The sequence below is a fragment of the Paramacrobiotus metropolitanus genome, unplaced genomic scaffold (assembly GCF_019649055.1).
Source record: "Paramacrobiotus metropolitanus isolate TYO unplaced genomic scaffold, Prichtersi_v1.0 Parri_scaffold0000267, whole genome shotgun sequence".
Lineage (NCBI taxonomy): Eukaryota > Metazoa > Tardigrada > Eutardigrada > Parachela > Macrobiotidae > Paramacrobiotus > Paramacrobiotus metropolitanus.
This window is the reverse complement of record NW_026570487.1, coordinates 6,307-19,301: the sequence shown is the minus strand read 5'-3', so window position 1 is coordinate 19,301 and position 12,995 is coordinate 6,307. Positions and strand designations below refer to the sequence as shown.

The 12,995-nt window shown below is 47.6% G+C and overlaps 1 protein-coding gene across 1 annotated transcript; it reads right to left on the bottom strand.

The window, feature by feature from the left end:
* Positions 1-7,175: 7,175 nt before the first annotated feature.
* Positions 7,176-9,111, bottom strand: LOC129601705 (uncharacterized). The gene is made up of 3 exons (XM_055500570.1): positions 8,465-9,111; positions 7,443-7,680; positions 7,176-7,352 (listed from the first exon to the last, which is right to left on the bottom strand). Exons 1-3 carry the CDS (start codon positions 8,491-8,493, stop codon positions 7,176-7,178), a joined length of 444 nt encoding a protein of 147 aa, XP_055356545.1. The 5' UTR covers positions 8,494-9,111.
* Positions 9,112-12,995: the final 3,884 nt, after the last annotated feature.

The following is a 12,995-nucleotide window of genomic DNA, read 5'->3' as shown; positions in this document are numbered from 1 at the left end:
CAGAGACAAGCATAGCTGCATGTTCATCGTGTACAAGCTGGTATCGAAATATCGCTCTACTAATTCTTACTAGAATAGGCGGTGAACAATATCTTCCCCGTCGTAAAAATGTTTTTCGAATTCAACATTACGCGATATCATTTAAACATCGTGCTTTTTAATCGCTGAGGCAAAAGACAATCGTCCAGGCGCAGAATTTCTATGATTTCTGCTCGGGTGGAATATACATATATAGCGACGATCGAAGATATAAATTTAATGGAGCTCGGTTGTCCTAGATAGCACTATTTTAATGGTATGGTGAATGCAATATCGACCGCACTGGTCCGTACATATGGATTCGCGCACGTTGTAGAAATCGATACGTCCATATCTTCAAGTGATGACCAGTCGCACACTGCCGGCACGTGCAAAGTGCAGACTGAACGATGAGGAAACCGTGTTTAACTGAGCCAGTAAATTCTGCACTTACATATTTGTTCAATGTTTTGCACCCGAACTTGCTGACAATCATGTTACTTGTTCATTCGCACAGTAATAAAAAACGGAAGTGCTATGCGCTACAAAATTTTCGGGTGCATAGTTAATTTGCTATGCATCCCGAAAATTCCAGCAAAAATTATCATGTCAAAAACATTTGTTTCTCCGTTTTCCCGTGTGCTGATGTCTTAATGATTTAAAAATTATTTTACCACCAACTAAATATTTTGAATTGTATTTAATATTTCGCAAATAATTATAATGCATGTCTCTCCGCAATCAAACAATGACTAAAGGCCTTCACTGGTACATCATTAACTCATCGAGTCGGACTCTTGCTGCCAAAAATCTGCAAATCTTCAAGATCTGGAAACCTTCTACCTAAAATCTTCAAGATATAGGTGAGCACATTTAACTTCGCTAGGAGGGAGATATTAATGATTTTTTTGAATTTTCATACTGACTTACATTAGAGTCCAAACTGACCTCTCGAGTGAAGCGCGAAATTAGCCATTCTTTTTTGCCCAGAAATGAGGGAAATGTAATAAAAGTTACTTATTCATTCAAAGAAACATTTTGGGTTCGCTAAATTTCTGAAATTAGAATATAATTAGGAAATTTAACTCTTGTTTTTGTCCAGAAATGCGAAAATTTAGTAAAATTCACTTATTTATTCAAAAAAACTTTGGGGTTAGTAAATTTTTTTAAATTATAATATGTATTAGATCTGGGTAGCTGACGCTGCATCTTTAAAATGACAGTGAAAAAAATACAATATACCGTATTACTTTAATTATTACGAATATAATAATCCGCCTGTAACAGTTTCTCTTGCTGTTGTCAGTCGAATCTACCATGTTATTCCGATTTCATGCCAGATTAAAGCGAATTTATAAGCAGATAAGGAAAACCGACAAGTATGCACGACACTATACATAGGTAGTAGGTCCATTACGATGCTAATGCTGAGCGCAATATCGAAACTTACAAAAAAACATTATCGCAGACGTTGCATATAAAAAAATTATTAATCCGAGCCCAAAATCGAAATCGTCGTCCAGTCGAATAAGTCGATAATACGCCGGACAGGAACGACCATCGCGACCAGTAGATGCAGGGCAGCCGAAGAACGTCTCCGCACACTGACAGTTGGGGGTGTGACATTTCGCCACACTCAAATTTTACGCGCGATTCTTCGCCGCGAAAACATTTCGGACGGGACATCGGGACGCTGGGACACTTACTAGTTTGAAACATCGCTTTGCGACATTTTGCCTCAAGACATCTGTTAGGGGAGAGTTCGCCGCAAACGAATTCGACACGCTGAGTTTCCACATGATTTCAGGATGTTTGCGTAGGTTTTCAGGTTATTTATAAGGTTCTTTTAAGTTTGTAGGGTGGTATCTTAAATATTCTCCGATTTCTTAAATTCCTTAGGTTTTTTAGGTTCTTAGGTTTCTTGGGATTCTTAGATTTTTTGTATTTGTTAAATTTCGTAGGCTTCTTATATTCTTCCGTTTTCTAGACTTTTGTAATAAATGTTTATTTCTGGGAGATACAAGGTGTCGTCGCAGAAGCAGTCTTGTGGCGAAATGTCGGTGTCGAAATGGCCTCGCGACGAAAAGTCTCGCGGCATGATGTCCTGCTGATTAGATATCCGCATCGCGCGGCGAATGCCTGGGACCAAATGTCCTGCGACTAGCTGGCCTCGGCGAAATGTCGTGGTGCCGAATCAGCAGACAGCGCCCTGCACAATGCCTACAATAAGAAACCCTCTTTATGATTTATGACTATCTCGCCGATCCTAGCGCATATAGAAAAAAATCAACACTAGCGCGAGTATAGAAAAACAGTTCTTCGGGCAGCAACCGAGTAAAGTATCGCATACACCAGCCCATCGTGTTATGGCCTTCCTGGATTTCTTGCTGCAAAAGTGAAATAACCCAATTCACAATCAGAAGCAAAGCCGGCAAAACAATTCAAAAATATTCGTAGTTCCAGTCTAGATTGTTTGAGTTAATCACCTTTCGAGAAGAAACTCGCAAACAACCCTAACGAAAGCAGATCCTAACGGCTCCTTTCTTATCCTAACGTTTTTTTTCTTCAGAAACGCTTCACCGAAAAACTCTCGTAAAGAACGTAATTTCGCAGGCTGGACAGCGTTTTATTGTTACATTCGGTTCCGGTAAAGAGCAAAAACGAATGTTTTCGAAACATGCTTAGCTTGATGCGACCAAATGTGCTACACTTAATTGGTATGAATCACACTATGTCCGACGACACGCTTCGTTGTTCAAGTAGTGGGGCAGCTTCTTGACAGCAACATGACGGCGTTCGGTATTCAGCACGCCCATAAGCATGACAGCATCGGGTTTGGTAACAGTGTACGCTCTGGCAAGAAGGTTACCTGCCATTGACCTCGGCTGGAAAATGCGGTTGAGCAAGATTTGCAAGCGTCGTCGGTTAGGACTCTTAAGACAGGAGAAGTCCATAGTGAGCCCGTCTTCAGCCACGCCCAGTCGCCCACCACGCAAACAATTCGGAACAGATCATTGTCGCCCAGAATATTGACGTGGACAGTGTGGCAGACCGCACCTGACATCGCAGTAGAGTAAGTATAGGTATCCAGTCGTCAGCTATCCCAACAACTGCCAAATAGCAAACAATCGTAAAAATAACAGAAATAACATAACTGTTCCTCTGCTTCGACAAGGGCAAGTCACTAGCGCACTCTACACCTGACACCTACGTGTACTGCTGCATAGACTCTTGTGCAGCCATGACGCAAAACACCGGCCGGATCACTGGAGCAGCACACGGGAGCTGTTTAATGCACTACTGAATTTCCCCTACAAGTGGTTCGAAATAATCTCGTGAACCACATGGACAGACGACGTAATAAACGGTGTAACTTGACGCGGATAACTGCGCTTGCGCTTGCGTGCTCGCGTACGCTGAAAGTTATTGGAAAAGCGACTTTGAACTCGATAGTAGGGTTTGGATGCGTACAGATATCTGTATTCTCCCTTCGTAATCGTAACAGGTGTGAGCTACGAGTAGTTGACCCGCGGCCAGTGTCAGACAGCATACTTGGACAAATGGCGACGGTAACATTCGATACGAGTGCAGAGTACCCGCACCTGCGTCTGATCGACAGTGCACATCTGAAATTGCCCGTTCCACTGCCACAACTTTTCCGAGTAACCAGCCTGCAGAAAGCCGCTTTTAGATATGCCGCATAGCTTGTTACAGTACCTTTCATCCGTTTAAAATGGCATTGTACGTAGTACTAATAATTGTTACTGTTAGTTGTTGTCAGGGCCGTCGCGAGGGGGGTAGGGGTGGCGCGCGCCCCACTTCCGGAGGGAGAAAACGGGAAAATGGTGCGCCGGGAGCTGGCGCTGGCGCGAAAAAATGGGACTGGCGCTGGCGCAAAAAAATGGAACTGGCGCTGGCGCTTTGGCGCTGGCGCACCGAAAATCACAATAGAAAAGCGTAGAAAAGTGGCTTTTTTGAGCCCCTACCCTCGGATCTCGCGACGACCCTGCTTGTTGTTACCGTTACTGTTATAATTGTACTGTTACTGATAGTGGTACTAGTAGTGCTACTACTTAATGGTAAAGTTACTGTTAGTGGCAGCAAGAATAGTACTACAATAACATTGTACAATAACCAGTTTCGGGAGCAGGGAGGACAGTTTACCGACCACTCTCCTGGCTTGTTCGTTATTCGCGGAAAAGAGAAAGATCTCCAGAAACTGTGGATCTCCTTCAGAACGGATTTTACGTTTCCGTAAGTACGCAGGTCACAACAGCATTGTAGGCTTCATGGTTCATTAAGTTTTATTAGATCTGATCTTCGAATTGCCTCTTTCAGTCAATAATTACGCTTTTATAGCTAACAGCGTTCGGTTCTTGTTGTGATAAGGTTATATTTATGGAATCTCGTTTACTCCGGATGCTAAGTTTCTTACACTTCTCAGCTTTTAGTGTAATCTATCATTTCAGTTATGGTATATTCATTATTTTATGTATTGTGTTCACTATAGCGATGAAACGAAACGAAAATGGTTGGAACCTGTAGCCTTCAATTCCTTCCATCAAATGGTCGGACACAAAGTCCTGCTGCACTTCCCATGGGCTTCGGAAATACTGAAAACGTACTCCTTCTCACCGCCTGTTGTCGTGGCTTGTGCCGTTCACCTTTGCGAAATCGGATACAAGTGGTCTACCACTACCGAACTCCGGCAGTTTCTGAAAAGTGAGTGCAGATATTAGTCTTACTGACACTACCAGTACTCAAAGTACTTTAACCGTGCCGTTTAGGCGGAGTCACTTTCGGGTCTCCGATGACGTCTAAAGCGTATTACTTTTTGACCAATTCGAAATCGATAGGAATCATATAGGTCTTCGGCTTGCTAAAAATATTTCATTATAACTCTGTGCAGCTGCCGTGGGATTGAAGCTGGCTGAAGAAATTGCGGAAGGACTTGAAGGACAAGATAACGCCGGAGGCCAGCAGCAGCCGGGCAATTTCGGAGAGCCGCAGCACGCTGAAGGCCCGCAGCAGCCGGGCAATCTTGGAGAGCCGTACCATGCTGAAGGCCAGCAGCAGCTGGGCAATCTCGGAGAGCCGCACCACGCTGGGGGTCAATTGGGGGCTTCTGCACCACGGCGCGGTAAATGCCAGATCTTATGAAGAAACGTAACAGTTGGCCGTTAACTGTCTGTCTATCTGTCTGAATTTCTTGGTGGTGGTTTATTTCAGAGGTTTGTGCTTGTTTAGTTTTCCAAAGTGTGCAGTGAACAGGGTATCGAAGTTGGACGATTATTTCTTTTCAGTACGTAAATGTTTATACAGTATGTATGGCTTTCTAATAATCAGTATGTCTGGTCTGCGCAGTGTGTAACGGTATCGTAAATCGTAATACGAGTAATAACGTGAATCGTGACTGTCTCGCTATTCAAGCCACGTTGTTACAGTCGAGTTGAGTAAAGTAATAGCCTAAAAGGCATAACTAGCTAACACCGTATGTTCCAATAATGTTTTGCAATGGCAGCCTGCGAGCTGTTTAGAATAGCTACACGATTTGCAGAAGGAACTCCACATGATAGCCAAAACTATATTGATTGCCAGGGTGATTCGCAAACAGCGTCAAAACCGAGATCCAGTGTGACATCGGGTCGCAGGTTGCCTTTCTAAAAACTGTGTTTCGGTTTATTTGTACTAGCGAAAACAGCTACCGGCGGGCGAGACCGAGAATTACCGGTATCACAACAATTCTATTTTATGTCCTAATGACAAGTGCTTCATGCTGTACAAGGTCACTTTGCATGCTTCTTCGTACATGGTAAAGCTCGCTAAAGTAACACAGGTTAATCAGAAAACACGGAATGTCGCATGAGCGAGACGAGGAGTTACTATCGGTATTAAGGCAGGGCGTCCACCAGCTGGATGAGCAAATGCAGCGCAACACGCGACAGTTTCTAAATTCTAAGCCCTGCAGACTTTTAACACATCACCTCCTCCTGCGTTATATCAACGATGGGCGCGGTCCCGCGCGGATTCGTCGCCAACATCGCCTGCAACAAAAAAAGTTTCCACTTCTTCCCGCATTACCGCGGGAAGAAGTGGAGCGTGGACGCCGGCGGGCTGGATGATGTGTCGCTGTCGCGCATTACTCGGCATCTGCTCGCTAGAATGCATTAGGGGACGAGTGCGACGGTGGATTTGTTTCGGGCCGGAACATTTCGAATTTTGCTGTGGCTCACCTGATACCCGTGGGACTTGTGAAACCAGGTCCATACGTAACGTACTTATGTCACTGATTAACTCATATCACGTATGCCACGGCGAGGTAACTGTAATTAGCTGTCCCTAATATTAGATTCTTAGGTTTCCAACTTGAGGAACTATTGGAACTCAGAAGGAACGGCCTTCTTACCCTTAGCAAATTTACTCTATGGAGAGCAAAAACTGGAATGTTTTTACATCGTCCCAGCATTTTCTGAAGCCGAATGAATGCTTTATTTGACGTAACTAGAAAACCGTTTGTTCTCGCAACACCCAGTTCTGAGATATGGCGAATTAAGAGAGGAAGAAAAAGGTCATGTAGTGGGCCGAAATTTAGGTCATAAACTGACTTTTAGCAACAATTCTGTGTTAGTGGCATAAAATTATCTGGCCTTCATTTAGCTTCCTGATAATTACAAAGGGACCAATTGCTGAAGGCAAAAATTTGCCGTCACGAGCAGTTATACTTAATTGCAGTTTCCCAAGGCGGCCGTCGTCGATTTATTCCGTGCGTTTTATTTGGAATTTTGGGATCTGCTAGTTTCAGAAGGTTAAACAACGAAGTAAGAATAACTTCAGTGAAAGTTTAGAAGCTACAACAATGTGCTCGTAGGTGCTGATTCAGCTTAAAAGCTTGGGCTGACGGAAACGTCAAACATGTTACAGTTATTTAAAATAAAAGATTTTATAAGGCAGACCCAGCAGGAAGTGCATCATGTGGCTCCTAATGCTAACAGTCCAACTGTTTAGCGATAAGCGGATTAACCAGCGATTAGCGATTAATCATAAGTACTGATACAAGAATAAAACCAAATCATCAGAAACTGGGAGAAATAGCGAAATATTGGTAAAAAGGAACCTAGTATCCAATGCCAAATATCCATGGAGCAGAATTGCTCATCTCATCGCATAGGGCACCTTCCCTTCTGAGCTATCTTCTTCTGCGCTTCAACGAGAAAGTGCAGGGTAACACGCGACAATTTCTCCAACTGCAAGTTTCCCAGGCCGTTTAAGCGCCAGTTCTTCCCTCGGTAATGGGCTGACGGACGCGGATCACAGGACTGCACCGCACATAGCATCTACCAAAAAAATGTCATCTTACTACTGATCTTAGTACTTTCAAAGTCGTAGCAGACCGGGTTCAAGCAACTTGCACCTGGAATCTATACCTTACAGACAACTGCTTTAAGATCCTCCTCTTCCTTCCCGCGCGCTTTCAACCGCTGCTGTAAATTCTGGAGCTCCTGGGCGCTCGGAATCGGCAGTGCCGCATCCAACGCATCCAGCAAAGCGCAGGCGAAATCGCCGTCAAGCGGCAGTCGCGCGGCGTGCACGTCGATTTTTACCTCAGCGTCCAGCCGTTCAGACGGAAGCGCCTTCCGCCAGTGCTTCGGTACCAGATCAAAGCTGCAAATCAGTAAAACAGGTCAATTCGCGAGGTGGATGGCGTCACACGGCAGACTGCGGCATCCGGCAATGAACTTTGTCCATCCAAAGGTAGTTGTATTCTGAACTGCGCTCGCCACTGGGCTTTTGTCTACCAGTAAAATCGCGAAGGCGGCCTGAACGGGCACCAATGACACCGCCGTAAATTAGCAACTGCAGTTTGACACGACGTAGGTAAACGGCACGCAGGCGAATTGCGGAATGATCTGCTACATAGTGCATGATGTCGCTGACCATCATCGCGCCGTCCACTAACGTCCAACGTCGATCATTGAGGCTAGTTATGACAACGCGTTCGGTGCCAGGGCGTAAGCGTTTGCACACAGTGGCCAAGCTGAGAAAATCATCGCAATCCCTTTGGGTGTAATTGTCATTGCGGACGACCATCACGGAACACAGTGCCATGATCGGGTCCCATGTTTTGCACACCGCACGGAGCTTCGTCCGAGTCACGGTGTTCAACTTTGAGAAGACCTCCTGCCACAGTTCCGCCGGTAACACCATCCCGTCGTCAGTGGTCGGAAATTCCCCGTTAAGATACTTGACAATGTCAAGCAACCTCCCATGAAAACATCGTCCCCGAAAAACGGTTCGACACTTTTTACAACAAAACATTTGCCATCAAGAAGCATCTCGCAGGTTCAGCTTTAAGATACTTGACAATGTCGAGCAAATCTATCTCTCTAAAATCGTTCAACACCTACATAAAAGATATTTGCCAGGTGATGGAGCATCTCGCACTTACCACCATCTGAACTGTGCCGCTGTGATCATACGTTCATCTATTTACTACAAAGTTGGTAAACGTATTTCAGCTTCCCGTCCTGGAGGTCCACCACGAAAACGGGCGAGCATAAGTACAGATCGTAGCCCTTCAAGCGTTTAACGAGCGCAGCGCATTCTTCCCAGGGCGAACGGAATTCCTCAACTAGGTCCACACTACGCACAGTAAACGCGTCGACCGAGTTCCCCGGAGGGATGCGGTCCCAAAGTAAATGGTGTTCGTCGGGATTATAACCATAGCAGGGTTTTTTTATCCAGCGCTTTATGCCGCTCAGCCAGCCGCAGGTAAGCTGCCACATCACAAGGCTGTCGAATGCGTTCGGTAGGAATGATGTCGGTGCAGGACGCTCCCGTGTCCGGACTGCGCCATCCGCACCAAAACCTCCACCGCGACGATGGCATGTTGTAGGTCATGCAAAATTATCATGTCCATCCGATTTATGGGACGCGGGGAGAAAACGCTGCCGAAAGGCGCAAATTCACGTTCTCGGTTCGGACACAGCAGATCGACAAAGAGATCAATCTTTCGCCACGTCCACTACTTTCCCGTAACGCATCCGCTGATCGCTGCCAAGAACGTACACAGCGCCATCCTGCTTCGTAGTGCTGAACATAGTTGACAATTTCAACCCACAAAATTGGAAACGAGTTTTGCTACTTAGGACGAGAACGGAGTCGGGTGCACTCCGAAAAAAGTACGTCCAAATTTTGTACAGTATTTCAAGATCAATACCAGTCAACGAACAATAATATGACACTGGACATTGATAGCAATTAGCAACAGCGTTGTACAACAAGAAGATCTGCTACGAATAAATTTCTGTTGCTTGTAAAATAAGTACAGTCCACAGGGCTATAGCCTAACATAAGTACAGTACTGAAGTACGCGATATCATGAAACAGAACTTAAACAAAATTAATAGCTGCGCGCCATGGTCCTGCGTCTTTACTGAAAACTGTAGTGTATTGAAAGCTTGACGGCTCTGTTGTTGTGCAACTGTGCAAGCCCGTCCGGGAGCGATTTTGATATATCCGCGAAATTCCGTGGAGTTCAGTATTCCGCGTAGGCAGATCGGTTGCTTTTTTTGTTTTGGGACAGTCAAACGACACGTTTTCAACTTAAAATGGTTGTCCTCACCACTTACTGTTAATGTCATAACAGAAGCCAGGCAAATTTCAACGCAAGTCGTAAGTTGATAGCATATGAATTTTTAAAATAGCAGCTGTTGGGCCAGTCGCTATGGCAGCCTACGAGCAGGCAGCCAGCGACAGTCCCGCTTCCGGTGTGCTGACTCACACCGAGTCGCACTCGCTGTTGAGCGCTTGATCGGCCTCGACTCAGGCAGCTTTCCGCCCAGCCTTACGTCTCGGCCAATCATCGGCCTCGATGTAGGCGGAGCCACGCCCCACTTCCACATCTCGGCCTATCAGCGTTCGTTCGCTCGTGTTGGATCAGCCCAGTGCCGCATTAGGCTTTTTCCCATGTTTTCGGCTCGATGTGCCGTTCACTTTGTCACTAGCAGATCATTCAATGTACTTTCACGATCCTGCTCACACCGAGCCTTTGTGTTTGGGTTTTCTGTACTTTATTGCTATCACAATAAAGCCTTCTCTCACTATCGTGAGCCTTTGTTCGCCTGCTGTCATATGATAGCAGATCTGAGTCTTCCTTCAACGGACCCTCTTGAGACCACGGTGTAGACCTACATCCGTAACGGCCGACGTGAAGAAAGGGGAGAACCGAAGGTTCCCATCCCCATCTGATCGCCGCCAGCCAGAACGGTCTGGTCTCTTTTCTCTCTCTTGCGGGCAGAAAGCCTCGGCAGACCCTCTTCTTGCGCGTGGACGGAACGTTCCTCGCGGAGACAACCCTCGGACGGACTTTGCCCGGGTTGATTAGCGGTTACCGCGGATCCCCGGACGGAACGGACGGCACGGACCCAGCGGACCCTCGCGGACCCTCTCAACCTCATCAATCGGGGTCGCCTTTGCCTTAAGTGGCACCCGCAACTTTAACAGCGCGGGATTCACCGGATCGACAGGCGGATTCACGCGGACTTACCCGGTAAATAGGGTCGACTGACCCTCGGTAAGCCTTGTAGAGCCTCTAAAGACCCGATATAGGCGGGCAACTTTCCTTTTCACCGGACCAAAAGTAGTTTTGGCCGGCTAAAACTTATTTTTACCCGAAAAAAGGGGCTTAAAAACATCTAATTAGGGTAAAAATAGGGTTAGCTAGCCTTACTAGGCCGGACCCTCGAGCCTCGGTGTAGACCCTCTGAGCCTCGGTTACCAACCTTTCTGAACCTTCAAAAAATTAAGGGAACTAATTTCCCCCGGCGAAATTAATTTTTGGTCGGCTAGAAAATTTTTCCTGAATTTTTCCTGAATTTCTGATATTTTTTTTCTAACGCGGAAAATAATTAATTAAAAATTTAAAATAATTGTGACGTCACGACGGCTGATTTTACATTATAATAACTGACCAATCAGTATAGCGGGAAATTCCCTATGCTGTAGGCCCGTAGTGACTCATAGTTTTTTGGAATTTTGCACGCGGCACGTAGAATCGTGACGTAGGCAGTAATCCGCAAGACCACTTAGCGGTGTGTGACGTCATAGCGGTCAGTGCTGTAGTATAGGACGTACGTAAGCTGTACCCTGTATTGACAACAGTACTGAGTTGCAAGTAGTACAATCACACCCACACCATCACCCCTCACCCCACCGGACCTCTGCCCCCCCACCGGACCTTAGCCCCCCCACCGGGCCCTTGGACCTTCAACAGGCAAAAAGCCTCATCAGCCTCGGACAAGTCCCCAATAGGGAAAGTCTGACTTTTTGGCCGAAGGGACAACCCGGAGGCTACTTCAAACGCTCCAATAGAGCTACCACCGAAGATGGCCGGTCGAGATAACCCGTACGAACGGAAGTTCGACCAGGGCTAAGCCCGACGGGACAATGCAGGCGGGTACACCTTCCGTCATGCCGGCCCGGGCACCGACCCTCACTCGTCGGACTCCAACTGATCGAGTAAGTCCGGTAAATCTAACCAGTCGACCATATCGGCAAAGGAGAAGCGAGATGCGCGGATCCTTGCGGATGACTTCACCCAATCGCCGGAGGATAGCTTCGAGGACGCACACGAACGGACGTTCCTCGAGCTACCACAGGCTGAGTCGGAGGTTCTGCATGACCCAAAAGGTCAAACTACGAACTCCGAGCCTGCGGCTGGACTTGTGCACCCAATAGGTGCCTCGCCAGTCTTCTTCCCGGCCATCACCCCGGACCATGGAGCCTCGAGCCCGGTGCTAAGCAGCTCCGAGGTGTCACCGGACATGGGTGACCCTGTGCAGCCCCAACTGGGCAGCATGGCTGGACCTAAACCGAGGCAAGGCCAGATGAGCCCGAGCCAAATGAAGGGTACGGTATCACCGACCCGGGGGGTGACCCACAAGGCGGGTTCACCGACTAAGTCCCCACTGACCCTGGCTCAAAGCCCCAAACCAACGGGCAATAACCCAAAATCTTCGGACAACAGTCGGAAATCGACGTCGCCGGACCCGAAGCGACCCTCGGGGACTCCGAAGGCGACCATACCGGACCCGAGGACCCTCACCGGGACTCCAACTCGGACTTCGAACTCATCGAAGCCGACCTCGGGAACTTCGAAATCTTCAACGGGAAGGTTGCAGTCGGCTAGAGCCTCAGACACCGAGGCTCGGACCACCAACACCGGGGCCCGGACTCCGACCCAACAGGTCGGAACCCCTAAGACCCGGCCGGTAACCCCCACTTCCTCGGCTAAGAAAGCCGTTTCCCCGGTCAGATCCCGGATTTCGTCGGTTGCAACCTCCGTAGACGAGGTTGAGGGTTCGGTTACCGAGGTTAACTTAACCTCGGCTGGCGGACCGTCATCCCCGAAACCCAAAGCCCCCGGCAGTGAACCTACGCCAACCCGAGCCAGCCAGATTGAAGCCTCACAGGCTGCACGTAAGTCGAAATCGGCTTCACCGAAGGTCGAGAAGCCAACCTCGGACCTCCCGGCCACATCACCGATGTTCGAACTCTCGAACCTCGGGGCTGACAAGACACCATCATCGACATATGACGTCTTCGACGCAACCGTGTTACCCAATAAGGTGACCGAGCGTCCGGACAGCAGAAAGGGCTTCAGGTACCCTTCACCGAAGCAACATCCAGGCTCACACATCGGAGCCTCGGACTATACACCCCGGCGGTACCTAACAAAGACCCCTCCGGAGAAGATCGACAACCCACAGGTCCTCCGTCAACGGATATACGAGCTGCAAAACCAGCTCTTGGCCGGACAAAACATCGTCGAATCGACGGAGAACGTCTTGTCCCAGACGGTAGCATCGCACAAGCAGGAGCGCACGAGGCTCACTGATGAACTTGAACGTGCGAACACCATCATCGATGACCTTACCCAGGAGATTGAACGGTTAGCGGCCCAGTTGCAAGTAACTGAG

What these genes read in the sequence shown, in the direction of transcription:
- LOC129601705 (XM_055500570.1), bottom strand. Translation starts at nt 8,493, where the DNA reads ATGATCACAGCGGCACAGTTCAGATGGTG. An exon ending in GCGGCACAGTTCAGATGGTG is followed by an intron (nt 7,681 to 8,464) that starts GTAAGTGCGAGA and finishes ACTGATTTGCAG; the next exon opens with CTTTGATCTGGTACCGAAGC. An exon ending in TTAAAGCAGTTGTCTGTAAG is followed by an intron (nt 7,353 to 7,442) that starts GTATAGATTCCA and finishes TTTTTTTGGTAG; the next exon opens with ATGCTATGTGCGGTGCAGTC.